The sequence below is a fragment of the Amblyraja radiata genome, chromosome 14, assembly GCF_010909765.2.
Source record: "Amblyraja radiata isolate CabotCenter1 chromosome 14, sAmbRad1.1.pri, whole genome shotgun sequence".
Classification (NCBI taxonomy): domain Eukaryota; kingdom Metazoa; phylum Chordata; class Chondrichthyes; order Rajiformes; family Rajidae; genus Amblyraja; species Amblyraja radiata.
In genome coordinates, this window is record NC_045969.1 from 45,488,972 (window position 1) to 45,514,098 (window position 25,127).

Sequence of the window (25,127 nt, forward strand, 5' to 3'; positions counted from 1 at the left end):
GCTGATCTGTCCCAGGACTCAACTCTCGTCAGTGTCAGTTTCCCTTGGCTCTGAATTCCCTTAGCTGACAAAAAAATATCTTACCACCTCTTTAAATACTTCCATTAATATAGCTGCCTGGCCAGGGTGAGAGAATTCTAGAGATTCGCCTCCAGCTCCAAGCTAAGTAATCAAATTGGCCTGGGTTTTTGGCCACACAGCCAGGATGAAAGTGCTGGCAGCTACCACTGCTACATTGCACTGGTGAAATTGCAGTCACGATTCACAATTGCAGTCTTCCAATGTGGAGTCTCGATGGGAAATATCAGTTCCTTTCCTTGCTTTGCTCCTTCGATGCAGCTTGAGAACTTGCCTGGATACGATTGAAAATTTGCATATTTTTTCAAGATAATTTGGAAGCAGAATAAGAATGTTGCAAAATGGGGAGAGAGAAAGAGAAACTGGCATTAGCTTTGTATAGTACCATTCAAACCACAGCAGCCCCCAGGTGTTTTGTTATAAATTTATTTTTTTCAATGTAGTTGAAATTCAGGATAGTATAACTTCTGAATTATCGATTGCATTCTCCACAAACTCTGTTGAGAGAAATGGCCAGGTTTTCTCTGGTGCTGATTAAGACAGAATAGTAGTTAGTATAGCATAGGAACAGGCCCTTCATCCCACAATGATGCCAAATTAAACTAATGTCATCTGCCTGCACATGATCTATGTCACTTCATTCCCTGCATATTCATGTGCCTGTCTCAATGCCCTGATCATATCTGCTTCCACCAACCCCCCAGACAGCATACTCCAGGCACCTACTACTCCATTTGTAAACAACTTACCTCACAAATCTTCTTCAAACTTTTCCCCTCTTATACAGTATTAAATCTATGTCCTCTGATATTTTACATTTCCACATTGGGAGGAGGTATAGATAGGAGAGACAGTCTGAACCTTAGTTCCAGGGTGGAAAAGCCAAATACTAGAAGGCATAGTTTTAAGGTCAGAGGAGAACATTTAAAAACGATGTATAGGGCAAGTTTTTTTTCATACACAGAGAGTGGTAGGTGTCTGAAACGTACACCAGGGGTAGTGGTGGAAACGTACATGATACAGGTAATTACGTCGTTTTTAGATAATTAGGCCCCGATTTCGACCGTGTCTTGCCTGCCAGCTGTGACTGTGAACAAAATCATGGCGGCATGGATAGACACATGGATATACAGGGAATGGAGGTATATGGATCACCTGCAGGCAAAAGGCTAAGTTGGCATCATGTTCGGCATAGACATCATGGGCCGGAAGGCGTGGCCCTGGTCTCAAGAAGGGTCTCGACCCGAAACGTCACCCGTTCCTTCTCTCCAGAGATGCTGCCTGGCCCGCTGAGTTATTCCAGCTTTTCGTGTCTATCTTCTGTGCTGAACTAGGCAAATGTTCTTGCTCGTTGTATCCCGGTGAATGTCTGCTGCGCCTTTTCCAATGTCTCCACATTATTCCTGCAATGTGCTGACCAAAACTGTGCACAATACTCCAAATGTGACATTACCAAAGTTTCATAAAGCTGCATCATGATCTTCTGGCTTTTGTATTCAATGCTTTATGTTATTGACATATCAGAGGGGCAGATGTCATTGTGATGCTCACTCAGTAATAACCTGAAATGTTAGACTTGATCATACACTTACGGCTTTGGAAAGTGAAGCCATTACTGCCTGGTTCAGAGACAGGTGTGTTACACTGAGCCTGCACTGACCATGTGTCTTGTTGCATTGTAATCATCCATTGGCTAGTTTCAGGTGTGAAAGGCGATTAAGAAGTTCCAATAGGGAACTTTAGCTTAGCGATATAACAAGGAAAAGTCCACGGCGAGTATGGATAACCTGTTCCCATTAGCTCTATGTTATCCCTATTTCCCATTCACTCCCTACACACTCGGGGCAATTTACAGAAGCCAATTAACCTACAAACCCGCACGTCTCCGGGATGTGCAAACTCCACCCAAGCAGCACTCAGGGCAGGCTGGAACCCGAGTCTCTGGCATTGTGAGGCAGCAGCTCTCCCAGCTGTGCCACTGTGCTGCACATAAGTAATGACGGGATATTTGGGAATCTGAAAGAAAATAAGGTTTTGGTTTAAACTTAAGGGTAATGGGTTGGATCTTGCTTTGCATGGCTCTCCGCCAAAACTGTCAACCACAGTCCCTGTCCTCCACATTTACCTGGGTTGGGTGTAAAGGGCCCATCTCACAATCATTCCACCAATACTACATGATCCAATCATCAATCAAACCACAGGCCTCAAGGTGCAGAGGGCCAATGCCTGGCAATATCTGTGACGTTTCTTACACCATGCAAAACTGAGGTAGAGGTTTTGCCCACTGGTGCAAATGATTTTATTAGTGTTAAACAATAGCCATTGCCAAATCTCAGTGAGACGAGGCCCAATGTTTTAAATATGATCCTTCATCAGAACTGCATGAAAGATGAATGCCACCAGAAATCCAAGCCCTGTTGTTGGTGAGACCAACTGCAAACAGGTTATTTACATTAAATTTCCAGAGGTGGTATTTTAAAATCTCACTGTGAAAGTCATTCCTAAAGGTTCAAAGAACATAAATTTACTTACCTTATGTACATTAAGGGTCTACATAATGATGTGCTTGGAAACATTTTTTTAATGAAAAGGCACATTTAAGTAGGGTGCACACCACGGAGGCACACATCTTCCATGCAGACGACATTTACATGGATTTTTAATCTCTTGCAGCAGATTTATTCATTCTATACATCTCTGGCAAAATAGATGTATGTTCATGTTGGATTAATAAGTGTTGAAATCAATTACCATGACTGAACTTTATTATTGATAGGATACCTTGAGAGGATATTCCTGAAAAATTGTTTCTTCTTTGCATTTATATTCTGAATAATAATATATTCATTGACATTGAATACCAATACTTCCTTGTAAAGTGCTTCAAGATTTGTACCTCTGCTAAATTCATTATTTGGAACCTGCCTGTCAAGGCAAAGCCAGCAATTATTAGCCATTACAAACGTTTGCATTTAGCTTTGAAAGAAGGTGTTGATTCTCAACTTTATTCATTGACATTATTTTGCAATCTTTTTTATTCTTATGAGAAATATTGTAACTGTATAATACTCTGTAGCTTAAATGCTCGAGGGGTGCAATTAAATTAAAATTCAATCACTATCTGAAATAGTTAATAGCAATTAACGATCCACAAATTCAAAGAGAGTTGTAATAACTAGAATATCACTATAAAAAGGGCTTAATGTAAAAACACAGATTTTTCCATAAAAATCAGATCAGATTAATTTTTAAATTAGATTGTTATGTCATGGTTATATTTTCATGACTAGCATTCATCGTTGGTTCAACTTAAGATGTTTCATGACTTTCTCAGAAACATTCACTTTTTGTTCGCACCTGAACCATTCAATTTAAAATTTGTAAATTTTGTAAATTGTTGGCTTAGTACAATCTTAGGAATGGTATATTTTTGTGTAGCTATTGTTGATAATGGTATATACTTCATATCTAAAGCAATGGCTCATTTATGCAATACATTAACACTGGTGAAAACTACTGTGCACATAATGTAGACACAAGGAACTCTGGATACAGGTTTAGAATAAAACAAAAACTGTTGGAATAACTCAGCATGTCACGCAGAATCTCTGGAGAAAATGATTAGGCGAAGTTTCAGGACTGGTTTCTTCTTCAGTCTGAATAATGGTCCCGATCCAAAATGTATCCATCTCCTGCACAGATGCCTGGCCTGCTGAGTTACTCCAACACTTTGTGTGATTATCGTTCACTTTGGTATTTCTTAATTTAACCAAATACGTTTCATGAGTCAACGATTGATAAAGTATGGAAACAGGCCCATCGGCCCAATTCATTTTGCATTTGCATTGACCATTTACTCTCCCCTGTTGTTTACAACCTCACCTCCTGGGTTTGCAGGCGTGCACAATTGTGAGGCCTCTGGACCTTTCCCAGGTTGTGCATCAGGCAATGTGGAGTTTAGTTAGAGTGGTGCAGCTTATGGTTTCCTTGGAGGTTTGCCATCTAACCAGCTCTGTTCATTATTTGTATGAAGTCTCTTGTCTGATAATACAAGTCTCACAACACTCAACAATTGACATGTTAATGGTGCCTATTTGTAAAATATGAATAATCCACTTCTACTAGATTAAAAAAACATTCAATTGCTGGGGGAATGAAAGGAAAACAGTGGCAGGATGATTTGCGACAAATGTTAACTAGCTGTAAGGAAGAAGACAGCCGTTTGCATTCCCCTTTTTCCCATTTTTACAGGTGTCTTCTTTTAAAGCAATAATTGAGCTGCTTTTCAAATATATTCTTGTCATAAAGTGATACAGTGTGGAAACAGGCCCTTCGGCCCAAGTTGCCCACACCGGCAAAAATGTCGCAGCTACACTAGTCCCACCTGCCTGCATTTGGTCCATATCCCTCCAAACCTGTCCTCCCCATCTACCTGTCTAACTGTTACTTAAATGTTGGAATAGTCCCAGCCTCAACTACCTCCTCTGGTAACTTGTTCCATACACCCATACACCTTGTTCCTTGTGTGAAAAAGGTGTCCCTCAGATTCCTATGAAATCTTATCCCCTTCACCTTAAACCTATGTCCTCTGGTCCTCGATCCACCTACTCTGGGTAAGAGGCTCTGTGCATCTACCTGATCTATTCTTCTCATGATTTTATACACCTCTATAAAATCGCCCCTCCATTTAAGAGCATAAATGTATTTGAGTTATATAATTTACTAAAAATATATACCTTGTTCCCCCATTCAACTGATGATCATGACTGAAATCTAAGAGGGACAGTTGACAACATTAAATATACGGGTGCTGTTTGGGGCACTAATATGGGAAAGGCAAGTATTACATCAAGAGTATACTGCAAGGGTAGCTGACCGGGACTAACAACTAGCTTTACAAATACGTCATGCAAGACTTTGATGCATTTACACTTAGTAAAGAATTTTGACCTTTTGAAATACCAAGTTCTTATTAAAATGAGAAACTGAAGTGTCATGCCAAAGTGTTTTAGAAAATTACAAACTTAAAAGGAGGCATGACTGAAGGTTTTTAAGAGAGGATTGGATTCAATCCAGCTGGATTGTTATTTGAGATCAATAGGGATGGTAAGACTGATGAACATGCAGACAAAATCCTTAGACAGACTTAGATTAGAAGCCAGGAAATATTTCATTTCACAGAGAGACAGTTCCCTCCGGAACAAATTATAAACTCATGTATTAACTATACTTCTTAATAAGAGAACTCAATAATGATAGGCCACATCCAGCGGACAAGGTATGGCAACAAATAAAAGGGCAAAATATTTTTTTATGGAGCTTTCGGAGGATGTTGTGGAGGATGTCCCAGAGTGTTAAGCATTTTTGATTGAAGAGTTGGCAGATGGCTTGATAATCTTGACTTATTCTCCATTTGATCTGCCCATGAAGTGTATATTAGGTTGGGAAAAAAATGTTTTGCTCTGTAGTTATAATGTTTTACACACAAATATGCGACCAAATAGTTGTCCAAATGCTGATTGCAATAAAACGCGAGACAGATTTACTGCTAGGGATATGGCCAACAACGATATTATGATATCATAGCAGGCAAGTAAACCACTGCAGTTATCATATCTTAAATCACAACTATTGGTCAGTTTGTTGGAGGCAATGCACCTGCCAAAGAAATGTTTAGAACAAATTTTCAGCAATGCGGAAGTGTCAGAAAAATATTGAAAAGAGCTTGCAGCTTACTCTGGAATATCCACACAAGGGCAGCAATGGTTCTTACCTGATGCATTCGCAAACCCTGTGGGGTGAAATGTCAAGTTTATTTATCATGTAGAAATAATAAAATGAAAAATTAAGGTACAGGCCCCTTTTATTCTGAACAGCTCTACTGACTCATTGTACTTTTGCCTTGTACAGCTAAAATATCACCTCCTTTCCTTCCCAAGATATTGTCTTAAAGTAGCAAAATATATTCAAGCATTATTGTAGTATACAGAGAACGAAAGATACAGTGAAATAAGGAGAGGACAAATTGTTGGAAATATGGAATTTATCTTAGATATAAGTCAAAATAACTTTTTAGGCACAGTATAAGGAATAGTATACATCATACAGGAAACAGTGTGCAGAGATCTATATAAAAATACAGTAGTTGCTCAAATAAATTAGAATGTTTACAATAGCATATAAGGTCCTTTCTATATTCTCAACTCAATAAAATGCTCATCTGTAACTATATCTAGTGGTATCTAAGTACACAGACATTTGCTATGCTTTAAAAAAAAAGATATTTCATAAAATTCCTCTGTAGGTATAGGAAAATGATAAAGAAAATGCTGCAGTTTTAATTGAATGATACAAATGGAACTTCAGTACAGCTTTACAACAGTGTTATGTTCCCAGTTCTTTGAAATAATTAGAAACAGCAGTAATATATTTATGTTCTGTATCAGGACGGTGGAATTTTACTGAAAATGTTGCTGAGCTTTTAAAAATGGATGCAAAGCATGCACTCTTTCTTGATTTACGGCAGAATAATCAGCAGTTAACATACTCCATCTAATCAAAAGATGAGGCATTAATTCTCAACTTCAATATCGGAAACACTTGTCCATCATACTCAGGGCGAGTTCTTTCCAGCAGCAAACTGAATTGAACATTCTTGCAAGAGCAGTTTTTGACTCATTCTTCACTGCACACCAAGTTCTTTCGTGATTCTTCCCAACTGATATGAAACTATCAAAATTCTGCATTCCAACACATTGTATAGGAAACTGCCAATATACAAAATGTCAGCCATGACTTTTTCAGAGTTCCATATTTATAGTGCAGGAGTTAAAGCAATTATTTTCGTTACAGCCAAAGTGGATAGTGCATTGAGAGAACAGGTTAAATACCACATTTCAACTTAGAGAGCAGAAAATTAGCAAAAGTGTCGAGCCGATGTTCGGTGGCATTAGTTCTGCTCTAGTAGTAGTCATCATAGTTCTTTGGGTTTAAGCAGTAAAGTACCGCTCCCCCAAATGAGAAAATGGTGGCTCCCCAGGCAATGCCATAACCCCAGTTGAACTCATGATATGTTCGCATTGTAGCTGTTTCCACAAATTTGATTGGGTACAAAACGAGTCCACAAACTTGGAGAACGACTGTGAAGGAAAACATGTGATTAAAACAAGGCCCATGTGCTTCTTTGACCACAAAAGTAAACTCTGAAAAAAATTACTATTGCAGGTTCTTAGTCCTCTAGTCATGTCTAATCTGCATCACACCTTTCATTTGCAGTAGTAATTAAATGAGTAAATATGTCAGTATTGCAAACATAATAAAAATTGCAAACTGAAAATTAAAGTGCAAAACGCTGCAAAGGGTGGAAATCATAAACAAATGCATAAAATGATGGCGTTACTCAGCACATCAATCTGTGGAGAAAAAAAACAGTGTTAATGTTTCTGGAGATGTTATATGACTTGTTGGATATTTTTAACATTTTCTGAGATAATTATTGACCCTTCTTTCAGTTCCTTCATTGAAAGCTAGTACATCACATAAAATGATTTTAAAAAATGTGCAGTCCATATTCCTTTTTAATATTTATAATCATTTATCAAAAACATCAAAGACTTTGCACTGTGTCACCTAGCCTGCAAAGGTCATTCCCAAATAGTCTCTTACCTCTACTCATCTGGGCAGCAATGTCTCCAAAATGAATTGTTTTCCAAGGCAGAGACATATCACCATAAAGCTGCAACCGTACCCTTGCCTGGATACCGCTGCCTGCTGAAGCAAGGGTCACAGTCTGCCTGAACTTCTCAACCTCATGATTATTCCAGGCGGCAGCTGATAAATGACACATACCACAGTCTGCAGGTCACTGCTGCAAATGGAATCTCATAGATCTTTACTATTTAAGGAGACTGGAGTTCATATTCTCCTGAGGAAACAATGGCCTATATTGTGTCTTTGCCGATTTGTCCAGATGAGAAGCGTTCTGGAGATTTAGTGTAATACAGTGCTACCATGTGGCACTCCACACGCATACCTGAATATTTTCCTGAAAAGAAAGGCTCCCATTCACTGTTCATATTTGTTGAAAGTGATAACTGGTAAGAATTTTCATGTTCAGCTCCAATTATCCAGGAGCATTGTCTGATGTGTTCATCCTAAGGCAGTTTGCTTCGGACCCCATATTCCAACAAATGTATAAACGGTCTGAAGAAGGGTCTTGACCCGGAACATCACCGTTTCCTTTTTTTCTGACATGCTGCCTGACCTGCTGAGTTACTCCAGCATTTTGTGTCTATCTTTGTTGTAAACCAGCATCTGCATTTCCTTCCTACACATTCAAACAAATCCAATCTACTGGCTTTCTCCAAAGGCGCTGCCTAACCAGCACTTTTAGTCTTTTTTTGTAAACCAACATCTGCAGTTCCTTTTGTAAACCAACATCTGCAGTTCCTTGTTTCTACTTGCTAACTCTCTAGTCACGCAGGGTACCCCCCTCAGCCCAACTATATTAATGTTGGAGGCCTATGACTAGTGGAGATCCACAAAGATCTGTGCTGGGCCCTCTGTTGTTTGTTATATATATAAATGACTTGGACATAAACATAAATGGGTTGGTTAGTAAGTTTGCAGATGACTTCAAGTTTACCAGAGTCACGGACTGTGAGGAAGGCTATCAAAATATACAGAGGGATATAGATCATCTACAGAAATGGGCGTAGAAATGGCAGATGAAGTTTAATTCAAGCAAGTATGAGGTGTTGCACTTTGGGAGGCCAAATGCAAGGGGAAAATATACAATTAATAGCAAGACCCTTACAGCATTGGTGTACAGCGGGATCTTGAAGTCCATAATGCCCCTGTCCCACTTAGGAAATCTGAACGGAAACCTCTGGAGACTTTGCGCCCCACCCAAGGTTTCTGTGCGGTTCCCGTAGGTTGCAGGTGGTTGCCGGAGGTTGCAGGTAGTGGAAGCAGGTAGGGAGACTGATAAAAACCTCCAGGAACCGCACGGAAACCTTGGGAGGGGCACAAAGTCTCCAGAGGTTTCCGTTCAGGTTTCCTAAGTGGGACAGGGGCATAACTCCCTGAAAATGGCAACAACAAGGAAATGTGGGAAATGTTGGCATGTGGGTCAGGGTGTTGAGTATAAGAGTCAGGAAGTCAGGATGCAGCCTTGTGTGACTCTTATAAGGCCACATGTGGAGTACTGAGTGCAGTTTTGGTTGTCTAAATACTGAAAGGATGAGAAGGCTTTGGTGAAGAGGTGCTTTACAGAATGATGCCTGGATTAGGCGGGATTTGCTGATGGGAGTGGTTGGACAGACTTGGACTGGTTCCAAGTCGGAAATTGAGGGGAGACCTGATAGAAGTATAAAAGAATTATGAGAGACATAGATAGGGTAGACAGTCAGAACCTTTCTCCCTGGATGGAAATATAACTTCTGAGAGGACATAGCTTCAAGGTAAGAGGGGCAAATTTTGAAGATGTGTGGGGAAAGTTTTATTTAATACAGAGGCTGGTGAGTGCCTGGAATGCGCTGACGGGGGTGATGGTGGAGGTAGGAACGATAATGGTGATTAGGAGACCTTCGGATAGTCACATGGATATACAGGGAATGGAGGGATATGCTTTATGTGCAGGCAGTTAAGAGGTAGTCTAGGTATCATGATCGGCACAAACATTGTGGGCCGAAGGGCCTGCACCTGTGCTGTGCTGTAATGTTCTATGTTCTATAAGCTTGTTTTGACTATTCTTGGTCAGAGATGCTCAAGTTCTTTTCAGATATCATCACTTGTGAAGAGCAATCTTTCACAGTCACTTCTTCCTTGTAACCAACACACGCCCTATTGTAAGCACTGTGGTTTCTTTTTGTGGATAATCCAGATCCTTCCTAGCCAAGGTCTGACTGAAAAACCGTCCTATTAAACTGTTGAACATTCTGTATCTTAGTCCATAAGTCTCATTTCAGTCCAAATTATTTATCCAAATCGATTCAGGCTGTGCATAATTTGCCATATTCCATTTAGGCAAAGATATGCCTCAACTTCATACATTCACCATTGTCAGAACACCAGATTTTACCTCCACCAAAGTTTAATTCCTACCTTATTCCCAAGGTCTACTTCACTAACATTTTCCATACATGTCTTAAGCACTGCGCTTCTAAACCCCACTCACTACCTTCAATAATCTTGATTTGCTAGTTATCTCAGTTCAAACTTTGCTTCCTCACATACATAGATTTATCCTTTCCTCCATCATTCATAACTTCATTAGTGATTGTAGCAGAAATAGACCATTCGGCCCATCAAGACTACTCCACCATTCAATCATGGCTGAACTTTCTCTCTTAACCCCATTCTCCTGCCTTCTCCCCATCAGCCCTGACACCCTTACTAAACAAGAATCTATCTATCTCTTCCTCAAAAATATACATTGACTTGGCTGCCACAGCCCTCTGTGGCAATGAATTCCACAGATTCACCACCTCTGACTAAAGAAATTCCTCCTCAACACCTTCCTAAAGGAACATCATTTAATTCTGAGGCTATGACCTCTGGTCCTGACTATCTCACTTGTGGAAACATCCTCTCCACATCCATCCTATCCAGGCCTTTCACTAGTTGGTACATTTCACTCAGATTCCCCCTCATCCTTCTAAACTCCAGCGAGTAGAGGCCCAGTGCCTTCAAACCCTCATCATATGTTAACCCCATTAATCCCATCTATCCTAACATCGCAGCATGCAAGTGCTTCACCATCTCACCTCCCAATTTTCTCTAATCTGCACACTGTGATTCATCAGCCTTCAGTGGTCCTGGCGATAAATAGTAAAGCCTTTCACAAAGCAATTCACCTTTACTAACTCTTCCCACATCTCCTAAAATCTCCTCAAAACCACACCTTCAGTCATGTCGACTAATGCCCCTGTCCCACTTAGGAAACCTGAACGGAAACCTCTGGAGACTTTGCGCCCCACCCAAGGTTTCCGTGCGGTTCCCGGAGGTTGCAGGTGGTTGCCGGAGGTTGCAGGTAGTGGAAGCAGGTAGGGGGACTGACAAAAATCTCCAGGAACCGCACGGAAACCTTGGGCGGGGCGCAAAGTCTCCAGAGGTTTCCTTTCAGGTTTCCTAAGTGGGACAGGGGCATAAATCCTCTCACACCGCCTGGAGGCCTAGTTTTGCGCAGGTGAACCATGTGATGATTTAATATTTCGGAGGTGTTACATAACTAATGGCCTGGTGTTAGAGACTTGTAGACTACAGCAGTGAAAATACATAACGGCTTACATTTATGAAGCTTATGGAAAATCCTTATCCACAAATATATATGTTTATATTTAATATTAATCTGTAACAAAGGTCTAGATATATTAAGCGGTGAAGAAAAGTATGAAGAAGGGTCCTGACCCGAAACATCGCCTGTCTATGTTCTGCAACTCAGCCTGACCCGCTGAATTACTCCAGCACCCTGTGTTCTATTAAGAGGTGGCTGTTTTCAGAATCCATCAAATCTGTCTTTTCTTCTGCATTAGTCCTCTTTGCCCAGAGTGTGCAATCAGAACAGCGAGGTTATTAATGCTCACTATCTATCTATATACTATTAAAACTCTCGTGCCATCCGACCGGCTGCCGTCCGGCTGCCTGTCTGCCTTTTGATTCGTTGTCTTTCTGCCTTTTGATTTGTTGACGGCTGCTCCTTCCTATCAGCTTCCAACACACTTCGAAACAAACTTGCAAGACAGGAACACTCTGAACCTTTCACTGCTGCAGCAGGCAGGGGAGGTGCAATTGGATTTTTTTTTTAATCCACTGCTGAGGGAGGCAGGGGAGTGCTGGAATCTTACATTTGGGAACGGCTTCAGTTCCATTGGAGGAGACGAGTGCATGGTGGAATATTGGGTTGGGGGATCACACCATTGGGGGAGCAGACCCAACGGGTCTGCACTTGGTCTAGTTATGTTTAAAACTTTAAAACAGCAACTTCTGAAGCTTGCACATATGATTAAGTGTAAACATTTAGAAGTTGCTGATGCTTCTAAATGTGCTGCTAAACTCTTCTGCAATGTAGGCTGTAAGCCTCAGCAAAGAACAAACTTTTCTGGAGTAAAAAATCCTGTAAATGTTGCCATGAGAAAACTTTTGGTTTAACGGAACACTGAGCCACAGTTATTGCTTAATCTAGGCTTCAAACTAGATTTTATATGTCAAGTCTAATTCATATGCATAAATATTTCAAAACTACATAATTTTAAAATTGATTAAAATTATATTTCCCATTTTAGAATTTAAACTGCTTTTCCTGCAAATATAATTTCATATATATATTCCAACTATTACTTCATTTTTGTAAAATGCTGGAAAAAAAATGTTTTTGCTTCATGGTTTGATGTCTGGGCAATACTTCCATGTGAATGAGTTTGTTAACTACATCACTTTTAGTTTAGTTTAGATATACAGCATGGAAACAGACCCTTTAGCCCACGTCAACCATCGATCACATACATATTCACAACACCTCTATGCTATCCAACTTTTCTCATCAACTACCTGCACACTAGGGGCAATTTACAGAGGCCAATCAACATACAAAATCAAAGATCTTTGGGATGTGGGAGGAAACTGGTGCACCTGGAGGAAACCCACGAGGTCACAGAGAGAACGTACAAATCCACAAGTACAATAACCAAAGTCAGGATTGAACCTGAATCTCTGGCACTGTGAAAGGGCTTTCTCACTGTGCGACCTGAAGCAAGACTTAACACGATTTAACATCGTGGGAACCTTCTGCGATAGCAGTACGGCATTCGTGGACCACCGAGGACCTCCGTGGCGCTAACGGCAGGTAGTCGTGTGACTTGGTAAGGTCGGGAGAAAATTCAAACATTTTTGAATTTCTCCAAGAGTGACTTGAGCAGCGTTGCAACATTGTATGAACGCAGATGCCAGTGCGATATCCGTGCGATATCCGTAATGACACTTGCGGGTACCGTGGGAACTCCTGCGAACGGTAAACCCAGAAGCTTGACAGAAGGGACATAAGGTGAGTAAAAAAGGTGGTCTCAATATCGCCAATGGACCATGTGTCCATCGAGGACGTCCCACCTAATTGTCATTGTTTGATAATCTTTTTCACAGTAAAAAGACTTGCAGAGATGCCTCTCAGAAAAGCGCAAAGAAAGGGGTCAAAGAAAGTCAGAAAGTTTTTAGCCATGCAGGTAAATGAGGAGGAAACTCAGCAAGAGAGACAGGTGGAGAGGCAAGAGGAGATGCCAGAGATACCACTGCCTATGGGCTCCTTGGAGCAGGGAGAGGGTGATCAAGGTGGATTTGAGATTGCCTCCCCAGTAGCTGTTGCCTCCACAATATCCTCAGCAGACGATAACATAAAGGTTAGATGGCAGAAGGTAAGGCCATATAACTTCAACAGGGAACAAGAGGGGGAACTGGTGGAGTGGTACCAATGCAATGAGATTCTCCATGACAAATCCAGAGAGGATTATAGAAATAGGGAGAGAAAGCGCAACCTGCTGGAGACGAAGGCTGCTGAGTATCCCCGGTGCTCATGTGAGTAACTATAACAATATATTAGTTTATGTACAGGAGAACAATTTAATGTTATCCATGATTTAAAAACATACAATGCTACAGATGTAAAAGTGCTGTTTTTGCAGTCACCTTTAATTTATCTTATAAGTCTGTCTGTTCCCTGCAGCTGCAATGTAAAAGTAGTGGCAGACAGCTTTTACACCCTCTTCGTTTGAAGTAGACAGCCTGTAATTGAAGATCCTCTGTTCCCTAGTTAGATTCCTCTGTGGATATGGCTTCATAATCCAGGGCCGTAGTGCAAAGGCTTCATCAGCAACCATCGCATATGGGATGTCCGGGCTGTCTTCTCCTGACAGAGGTTCTGGATCAGGCATGCCTGCTGTTCCACCTTCCATTTTCTTTCCAAGCCAGGTTTCTTTCCAAATACGGCCATCACCAACACTTCCAGGTGTGCCCACATCCACATACAGGAAGTTGTAGTTATGATCAACCACCGCCATGAGTACAATTGAGTGGAATTTCTTGTAATTGAAATAATTTGAGCCACCTCCGGGTGGTTTACGGATTGCCACATGCTTGCCATCCAAAGCCCCACATGTGTTAGCAAAGTTCCACCTGTTTTCAAACCCCAGTGCAACTCTCTTCCACGCATCTGGTGTACTGGGGCATTCCATCACTTCAGCTGAATAAAATTGGATGATCGCCTCACAGGTTTCTCTGACAATACCACAGATGCTGTTGGTGGCGACAAGAAAGTTGTAAGACAGACTTTTATAAGAATCGCCTGAGGCCAAGTAGCGGAGTGTGATTGCTATGCGCAACCCTGGTTCCAGTGCCTTTCTCATTACAGTGTCAGTCTTCTTCAGCAGAGGTCCCAAATTATTATTTAACTCATTAAAGAGCTCGGGTGAAATTCTGACAAAGTTTTTGAATGCACTTTTATCCTCTTCGCACAGCACATTAAGCAGTTGCTCATATTGTCCTAATTGAGGTCTCCGTTGAAACATGGGCTTAACCCAGTGAGACTTCCTCTTAATTATCTTTTTAATTAATCTCACCCTTCTGCCTTCACGCAAGCGTTTTCGATGCACATGTTGCGCTAATGCATACAGCACGTCAATGAAAATAACAACCAGCCTGTACTCGAACCAACTTTGTATAGGCATGTCTGCAAATGAGCCAATTCTACGAACGGAGGATATTTATATAGTGTGTGAAAAAAAGTGACATCATTTGTGCCACGTGATTAACTACACTACAGTCCACGATGTTCATTCACGATTAACGGGAAAGATCGGGAGACGGACAAGTCACTCGCACAAATGACAGAATTGCCGAGTACCGTGGGAACTCTTTATCTACCCCCCCTTATATCGTGCGGAACTCGTGCTGGACCACGACCACTTCACTCGGGTGACATCTTGCTTCAGGTCGCACCGTGAGAACTGGCCATGAGGCGGCAGCTCTTCCAGCTCCGCCACTGTGCCGCCTCTTTGATGAACACCAGAGAGACCTCCAGTAAAGTGGAACTCCATGTCATGGTAATCAGTAGGTCTTTGAGCCAATACAATTTACTGTCACTTTGCTGCTGGCCATAGAATTCTGGCCTGTGTGTCACGATTGAAGTGACATGGACAAGTGACAACAAATTAACCTCACCACCGCAGCCCAGTTGTCCTGTAGCACCCAATTGTTGGCAAGTGTTTAACTATACATGGACTTTCAAGTACCTGCCATTACAAGACAGCAACCCCTTATAATTGCTGCAATCCCTTGTGGTAGATGCTCTGACCCTCTGATTTCTCACCCAGCCTTTGAATATAATTTTCAATCTCCCTTGTCCCCCTTCCAATCTCTAAGCCCTGATCTCCTTCTGACACTGCAGGCACCAGGCCATGATGTTGGAGATTTCAATCCCCATAGCCAGTTTGTCTGCTATGGGGATTGATCAGTATGTCTGCAGACCCAGGTGTTAGGTTAAAGGAGGAATCTATGTGATAGTCCACATCAGATTGATACCAGTTTCATGCACAGGACAGAGTGATCGGCTTTTTACTGGACAGTGAGCTGCGTGGCTGGAGACACACATATCTACCAGTGATATTCGGACACAAGTTCTGGAACAATCAATACACAAGGTACTGAGGAGACTGTGAGAAGGCAACTGATGAGCAAAGGGAAAAGAAGGCAAAATCTGTTCAGAAAGTAAGCTGCAGGGTCTCTGAATGGACATAGATCTCACCTATGTATGAACGTTATGACCTGGAATTAACCATTCAGCCACAAGAGCCTCCATGACTGAATGATATCTTCCAACAATTTTTTCTCCTATCCCTTGACTTGCATCCCTAATATGAAGACAACGTATCACATAAAATTAGTCACGATCCATGAATAACCGCAGCGATTTTATAAATGTAAATTGTAATTTATTTCATGGTGTCTTGGAGAATAGTGCAAAGATATTATTCTCCTGGATATAATAAAATATTGAAAGTTGATTCTCGAGCTCTGTAACCTGAATCATGCGGGCCCATTCTAGAGTTAAAATCAGAAGATATTTTCCTCATAGTATTGTCATTTGCCCTTGAATGCAGTTGATAACATGGCTTAAACACAAATAAATATGATATTTCCCAGGGTATCATGTTACATTATAAGGAGGGACAATGGGAGGTTGTGGGAAGCTAGTTGGTGTGGGAAGCTAGTTTCAATCTGGAGTGAACTAATCATATAGATTCCTCCTGTAATCTAACAACTGAGTCTTCAGAAACAACACCAGTTTAGAGTAGAACCCAGATGGAATCCTGACTAGCCAGCTGTTGCAAGGAGGGTCCGTTCTGTCCATACTCATGCTCATAGCTGTTTGAGAGTGCAATAAGGCTGCTGATTATTCAATGCGGCAACTCATCTATCATGTCTAAACCCATTAGGATGCTCCTCAACCTCTCAGTCATCTTCTCAGCAATGCCATTTCACTGGGAACCTGTGATTGAGAAGGGAAAGTGGAATTACAAGATGCATGCATTAAATGGAATAGGTTCAAACTGAATGCATCTTCAGCTATTACTACCAGGCTCATGGGTCCACATTTATTATATCACTACTCAAAATTCAGCATCCTCCAAGGTTAAAATATTCAATCTTAAAAGTAATGTGATCCATGATGCACCCGCTTCTTTGAACTTGAAGATATCCAAGATAGAAACTTTCAGAGGTACAACAAAGAAGAGATACTGAGAGACACAGGCCTATAATTTTCTGCCACCCCTGTCTTGGTGTCTCAGAGCCATTCCTCGCCAGTCGAGTAAACAGAGGAGAAAGGTCTAACCAAATTCAAAAGGTGAATTCCTCAGTGTAATTGTTGGGGAAATGCCCCTCCCACATCCTTCAAGGAGTCCAACATTCAATTGCAGCATTGAAAATGTGAAGGGTGGTGAGTGAGCTTAGGATTTCTGCATTCACATCTGCAAGCATGGGAATTGAAAATCTGGTGGCACTTTAACAGAGACATGTCATCAATTCAATGCAACAGCTGGGCCGTATTATTGCAGAAGACTGAAGTGACATGGACTCATTGCTGCAGAGATCGAAGTGACATGGAGTTAGTGCTGTGGAACAAATTGAACCTCACCACTTCAGATTTAGTTTAAGGCGTGCTGATACCGTGAAATATATTTTATTCACCTTGCCCCGCAAATTTTCTTGAAATAACCATTCACTGACAAATTACAAATTATGTCTGCTTTTTGCAGATCAGCACAATGCTCCACACAATTTAGACGCATTGGTATGGTCTAGTGGGATCGCTGAGCTACGATGGCAGTTCAGTTTCCAATTTGTCAGTGATTCACATTGCTGCAGGGAATAGACTGGTACCCTCCTCAGCAAAGTCACTTTTCTTAATAATATAAATGAAACTTTATCTATAAAATAGGACATAACCTTAAGCCAATTTCTTGATTGAAAGGTTTATAGTTATCATCCTAAATGCTACAAATGTTTTGTACAACGGGATTGTGAAACTATTACTTTGAGCAAAGGGTACCAAAGTTTAGGGCATGACATATTATATCATTTAGTTTCTGTCTATCAACCATTAGACCTAAATCTGAAAGGTTACGACCTGAAACCATGTCTATTCCCCTCCACCCATGCTGCATCAACTGTTGAGTTCCTCCATCGCTTATTTTTAAAATGGAAATTCTGGGTAATCATTTATTTAAAATATAATTATAAAAACTAACTCTTGAAACTCACTATCTATCTATTCATTATTGTTAGAAAATGGCTGTGAATGCAGTTCCACTGAGAAGCGGATCTTCAGTCTGTCTTCACACGAGAGACGTCAAGCGATCCTAGAGTATTGGCCGTACACAAAAATGCTGGAGAAACTCAGCGGGTGCAGCAGCATCTATGGAGCGAAGGAAATAGGCAACGTTTCGGGCCGAAACCAAGGGTTTCGGCCCGAAACGTTGCCTAAAACCTTCGATTTTCCAGCATCTGCAGTTCCTTCTTAAACGCTTGAGTATTGGCCAATTGACAGGCATGTTACATGTGGAATGGAGTGGAGGTTATAGTTTTCATCATGTTCTAGTGAAATGTATATACATGTTGATGAGATCCTTGACATGACTGCTTGCAACTTGGCATATAATACAAAACTTTATAACATGAATTTATTTTGGTCTATGCTGGCTTGGCAATTGACAGCTCATAGTGTTGAGGTGAATCATTAAGCAATACTAGAATTATAAAACCGTGACTGGAACAGTGGAAAAGAATCTGTCAATTATCATTTTCCATTTCTTCCACAGATGAATATATATTTTGAGCTGATGGTACCATTTTGTAGGTTTTCTTACTGTTGAAGGGGTTGATGTTTGCACTAAAGATACGTGGATAAAATATTATCTTTATAATCTTACACTGATAATCCAGGAGAGGAGGAGAAAATGGCTTTTCCAATCATCGATACAACTGAGATAAAAGAAAGACTTGAAGGATGACTGGCAAATAAATTATTAAAAGAAACATTTGGATCTGACACTTCAGAAGATCACAGGGAAGCTTGTTTCTTTTAGTTATCAAAACCTGTGGAACTCGAACCGCAAAATAATTATATCTTTTGGCCCAGTAAGTTTTCACTTACATAGCTATGAATGACACAGCAGCAAGCTTTGATCTGCATCATAAACTGTACCATTAGTACCAGACTACCAGCACAGGAAACCACAGACTATAAAGATTTCTGGAAAAAAGGGAAAATTGGCTGTCAATTTCACACCATGACCCAATGACAAAATTGCTCCGTACCAGCGTCAAGTCATTTATTTAGCAATATCTTTATATTTTTTTGAATAGATTCTAATTATTTTTTGGTGCCTCAATATTTCCCTGAAAGGGTGTCAATATTTTTAGAGATCCCTATAACCCCTATTACATAGGAGTTTGAAAATCACCAGGGCAAAAAATATAGATTCCTGAAATGTTTAATTTCCGAAATAAAGCAGTGTTTCACGCGAGATAAAATTTTGCCTCACAGAAAACCCTATCGTACTGGAGTCAAAAGCAATCTGTTTCATTGAGAATATTATACATTACTACATTTTCCACTATGCTCCATTTTCCCCATGATAGTACATTAATATTCTGAAAGGTTAGTAAATCTTTTTTAAACAAATGTAGCTATTTAAAATGTAATGAACACTGGCACTTAAACAAAATGAGCTAAATTACCCTGGATGACATAGAATGAAAAGCTATGGGGCTGAACTAATAAAATATTAAACATATAATTGTCAGCTGCTGTATCTTTTCAGGCACAGACAACTTGCATGAATAATGGCTAGGAAAGGGAGGAGCAGAAAATTTGAAAGAACATAGTTGGAAAGTGATCTACCTTTGGACCGTTCCTCTGACTGGCACTGTAGGTGCGAGAGAAGAAATCATCTGAGCAATTGTTTAGTTTAGTTTAGAGATACAGCATTGAATCAGGCCCTTAGGGGCCCATCGAGTCCACACCAACCATCGATCACCCATTCACACTAGTTCAATGCTATCCTAATTCCCACTCCATACATACTAGGAGCAATTTATCTACAAACCTGCAAGCCTATGGGATGTGGAAGGAAACTGGAGCACCCGGAGAAAACCTACATGGTCACAGGTAGAATGTACAAACTCTGCACAGACAACACCCCCCGAGGTCAGGATCGAACCCGGATCACTAGCGCCGTGAGGCAGTAGCTCTACCAGCTGTGCCACTGTCATATACATTTTCAGTCTTTCCCTTCTCATTGCCAATTTGTCAAAATAGCTTTGTATCCCTGAGCTAATGGGGAATTTTTTTTGTAAAATAATCTTAGTAGCTTGTGAAGTGTCAACTGCTGCGTGGACAGGCTAGAAACAAATTACGATTGTTTAAAAGATAAAAACATGATTGATGTTTTCTGACTCGAATAACGCAAGTGAGAATTAATCATGATCTAAACTTGTGCCGACTCGCCCTCCAATATACATTCCTTTTGCAACTGGACAGCTCACAATGTTATCGCAACCTTGCCACCGCTGCCATCTTGTGAGGCTGAATGGTTCATTAGAAGCATCTAGGCTTGGGTGGCAGAACATGAGGACTAAGCTGTGGATAACCTTGATGGCTTCTGATAGCTTGTGTTGTCAAATGCCCTTTCAACTGTCTTTAATTCACTGATTATAACGTTATCAGAAATATTAGTAATCTATTTACTTACACAAAAATTTTTTTTTTTTAAATTGCAAATAAAATGTGAACATTTAAAATATGTACAAATATACCTGAGGGACAACTAGGATGATGCTTATTTAGAACGATTGCCACAAGAAGTGGTAGAGGCAGGTAAAGTTATGACATTCAAAAGATGCTTGGACAAGTCCATGGATAAGAAAGGTCTAGAGGATCAGGATCTGGGGCAAGCAAATGGGATTAGCTTGGTTAGACAACTTGGTGTGTATGGACTAGTCAGAGCGAAAGACCCGTGTCTGAGCCATATAGCTCTATGACTCTAGATGAAGCTGCTGACAATTAACTGAAAACATAAATATGAAGTACAATGATAAAAAAGGAAAACTTTTATCTTTGTTATGAGGATTTTCAACCTCTGAATGAGGTTATGCAGGGCTTCTGCAGCATAAAGCTTAGGGGATGCAAAGTGTATCAGATCTCTCAGCTTGGAACAATCAACAACTGTTCATGGACTCTGTGACAAGTCCTGTAGCGGCAGGCCAGATACCCACGCCCTCGACCTCCTACACCTGTGCTGCTTCTGTGCAATGTGAATCCATGAAAGTGACCCGCAGGAAAGACATAGCTGGCATTTCTCTTACAAACCTACAATTCTTTAGTATGATCCGGCCCACTGACTACAATCTACAACTTGGTCACAATACCTCTCATAACTTTGCTACCATCACCAATTTATCCACGTTTTTTTAACGTATATTGCAATCCAATTCAAATTCTGCATATTTCCCTTCACAAGTGCACACTGCTTTAATATATAAAACTTAGATCTATTTCCATTACAAGCAAATTGCGGCATCGCTGATAGGCAATTTGAAAACTGCGTTGGCAGCAAAAGGTAATCTCTCATCCAGAAAATAAATTGGTCATTAAACAGCTGAGTAATGAATTATTCACCTCCCTGTACATGTCAGTCACTGAAACTGATCCAGTCACTTCAGACAGCTGCTTGCTCAGGTGTTCCTGTAGTACAGTTGAATACTTTTAAATACAAACTATATGAATAGGTTCTGTTAGAATGTATAGGCAGTATAAGTCAAGTCAGTATTTCAAGTCAGTGAAAAGGAAAACAGCCCAATTCAAGGGAGAAATTATGAAATATTGGAATTAAAGATATGCAAAGATATGTTTATTTTCATGTCATTTTACCTTCCTTAATAATAAATGTCAATCAAATAAATCAAACATTATGAAACATTTGTATTTAAAACAAACAGGTAGCTGCATCAAAATAGCAGGGCCCATTTGAAGGAATTATTAATAAAAGTAAAGAAAATATCAGATTGGAACATCAGCAAAAGGAAATAAACAAAGTGAAGCACAAAATGAAATGTGATAGCAGATTTCAATAAATAATGCAAAGCTGGAATATTGGATAAGGCCCAGCATTGCAGAAAAGGAATGTAAAGGACCGAATTGCAAACATACTTGCAACGTTGTTTCAAAAAGTGTAAGCAAAAGCAAAAATGCAAGTGAAAAATAAATACAATAAAATGGTGCGCAAAGTGAATTTTAAACACTTGGATAAAACATGGAGTGTCCAGATATTCATGAAATCCATATGAAAGGTCAAAAGCATAGCAAAATGCTTTAATTGACTGCTTTTGGGCAAGAGGGAGCAGACATTATGGCCAAGCAAGCAAACATATTTAACCTATGCAAACAGATCTCACAATCATCTGCACCTCATCCATTGATCCTAACCTCAATGATGCCAACCTGTCCCAGAAAATCCAGTCTTCGCCAACTCCAACCCCAAATAGTCAATCATTCCCTGATCCAAACACCAATCTAAATCCTGAGGACCACAATCACTCCCAAACCCAGACCACTATACTCTATGATCATCCAATTCCTCTCTGTATGAGATCCTAAATTCCCAACTTCTTATTGAAATCTCAATCTAATTCCTGAAGATTCCAACTCAGTATGTTATGTACATTCCTAAGGCAACCCAATCCAATCACTCCCTAACCTAAATACTGCCCAAACCCAGAATATCCAAACCTCAAAGATTGTATTCATGCTTCATCAGAAGATCCTGATCACTTTTAACCAAAACTCAAGAGATTGCATTTGCTCCTTAACACAAACAATCACAATTCCATTCACAACTTGTACACAAATCCTAAATGTACCTGTTTATTTTCAATTAAACCCAGATGATTCCAATCTCACCCGCCACAATCCTGAAAGATCACAGTCCGGATCTATATTCCAAAGACCCTGATGGCTTCCAACAGTTAGATAGCCAGTCAAATTGGTTGGCTGCAAGGCATAAGCCTTTTGGAAATGTTCAAAACAATAATTTTTGATAGCCGAAGAGGATCCTAACTGCAAACATTTCCACCCATACCAATCCTACATCCCCATTTTCAGTGTTTGCTATTCTGGGTCAGTGTTGTTATGGAGGTATTTACCATCTAAAATGTTTTTAAAAAGAAAGAAATACTCAAGTAAATTAAATTAAATCGTAAGAGTTCCTTTCTTTTAATATTAAAATGTGACCACGGAGTAATGAAGGGCCCGAGTGACAAAAAATGTTTCTGCTGCCTTCATGGGTCTGTCACTTAACACAGTCTGGATTGACAACATAATCACTTCACTCCTTGCAGGCAGTAAAGGTCCTGTATCAAATATGTTTTGACACAAAATTGCCTGGGATTTGACACAAAACGATAATTTCACTCACGCAGGCCACAAGTATGATTGATGCTTAAAATGGACAAAATTGGTCTTGCTACTGTTGAGTGCTTCTGAGATTAGATGTAACGCTGGAGTCTTGAAGTAGCATATATTTAAGAGATTCAAAACAGTTGCGGAAAATAAATCTCCAGTTTTATATCTCATTGTTAAAATTAACCTTTTGACAGACAAATAAATGACTGCATGGAGTTCAAGTGATCCAAGATTTGTTTCAATGTATTTAGTGATGTGCTCCCAGCATAACAAAGCCTCTCATACTGAACATGATAATGTTTATACATCAGTGAGATTTACTGGTTAACACAGGCAACATAATGTTAATCTCATCAATTAGATTCTAACAGGTCATCGCCCGTTGCATACCTTCCTCACTTCCTGTTCCAGGAATTTGTCTGTTTATGTCGTAACACTACTAATGCCTAACCATCTTTTGCTCTGTGATGGCTAAGGGCTTGTTTCAGTATTTGGGAGACTTTGACGCACTAAGAGCTTGCCCTTGCACATGCTTCAATAATCTATTGGTTGCTTAAACTCCACAGATTCAGGCGGCATTTGTCCCATATTGTCCCTTTTTTTAAATGTGGTTTTACATTCCTTCCACACTTTTCCCTTTACTCTCTTTAGTTCACTTTACTTTTTCATGTCAATATTATAAATTATCTCTTCTCTCTCTCTCTCACTCTCTCTCTCTCTCTCCCGTTGCATGGTTTCGCTATCTTTCATCATCTGTTATTCTGTACTTGCCATATAATGGCTGGGCGTTCTTCATTTGGTTTCCAATTGTTCTCCTTCTCTGACTTCCAAGCCCACGTGGCCATGGTCATTGTTTTCTTTTGCCAATTATTGCTGAGGAACAACAATATAATCTTGCAGCTTTCAAAGGGACTTTCAACGTTGCCCTGAATGTAATGCCTAGCGATAATACTTTAACTGAGAAAATATGAGCCTTTAGGAAAACATATGAAACATCTCAACAAAATGTTTGTTGAGCTCGGAAAGGGTTCAAAGGCCACTATAGAAACATGGAATGCTTGCCCATTTTAAGAGTCCTGCTGATATGTAGCAAAACTGTGGTTGGGATTATTTCTACAAAGCAAACAAATAATGAATTCCACACATGTAATAGCTTAACAATTATCCAACTATGCAACACAAATTTATTCTGCAGTTTTGCCACAGGCATAAAATAATGGCCAGTGGAATAAGCAAATATGTTTGCTTTGATTTCTCTTGGGTTCATGTCTATGATAGATTTTGCATAATCTGCAAGGTTTGAATACTGGATTCAAGACATGCCCCAGGAGTTTTTTCAGAAACGCAGGCAAGGCCCAGGAAATCCAGCACAACTGACGAGAAACAACCGCCAATTTTTCAGGATTTCTTGTTTAATCAGGCAGCACAATTTGTATTGTTACCTCTCAGCTGCAAGGGCAGCAAAAGGCCACAAGAATAGGGCTGGGAATTAAGAATGCTTTGGTTCTCAATATATTGACTCTTGGTATAAACATGCATGCATGGATACTCTCAGAGAACAGGTTGTAAATGAGCTATACTCCTCTGCAACTGAATAAATTGCTAATGCTCAATGTCTCTGCCTTTGGACATTGGCAACCACGCAACTATGCTCCATGAAGAATATTCGAAATTATGACAAACACTGGATGCATTAGAGACTGCTGTAGCAAAAAAAAAAACATGAGCTACTGGACAAACTCAGCGGGTTGGGCAGCGTCTGTGGAGGGGAAATTAATAGTCTACGTTTTGGGACAAGACCCAACATCTAGACTGGAAGAAGGGTCTCATAGAAACATAGAAACATAGAAATTAGGTGCAGGAGTAGGCCATTCGGCCCTTCGAGCCTGCACCGCCATTCAATATGATCATGGCTAATCATCCAACTCAGTATCCCGTACCTGCCTTCTCTCCATACCCTCTGATCCCCTTAGCCACAAGGGCCACATCTAACTCCCTCTTAAATATAGCCAATGAACTGGCCTCGACTACCCTCTGTGGC

At 40.3% G+C, this 25,127-nt stretch overlaps 1 protein-coding gene across 1 annotated transcript in view; it reads right to left on the bottom strand.

Annotated features, from left to right (window-relative positions):
* Positions 1–6,106: 6,106 nt before the first annotated feature.
* tmem47 (transmembrane protein 47) overlaps positions 6,107–25,127 on the bottom strand; it is a 35,357-nt gene continuing 16,336 nt past the window's right edge. The window contains exon 3 of the mRNA XM_033033211.1: positions 6,107–7,217. Coding sequence (XP_032889102.1) covers positions 7,039–7,217 — 179 coding nt within the window. The 3' untranslated portion in view covers positions 6,107–7,038. The remainder of the gene's footprint in view (positions 7,218–25,127) is intronic.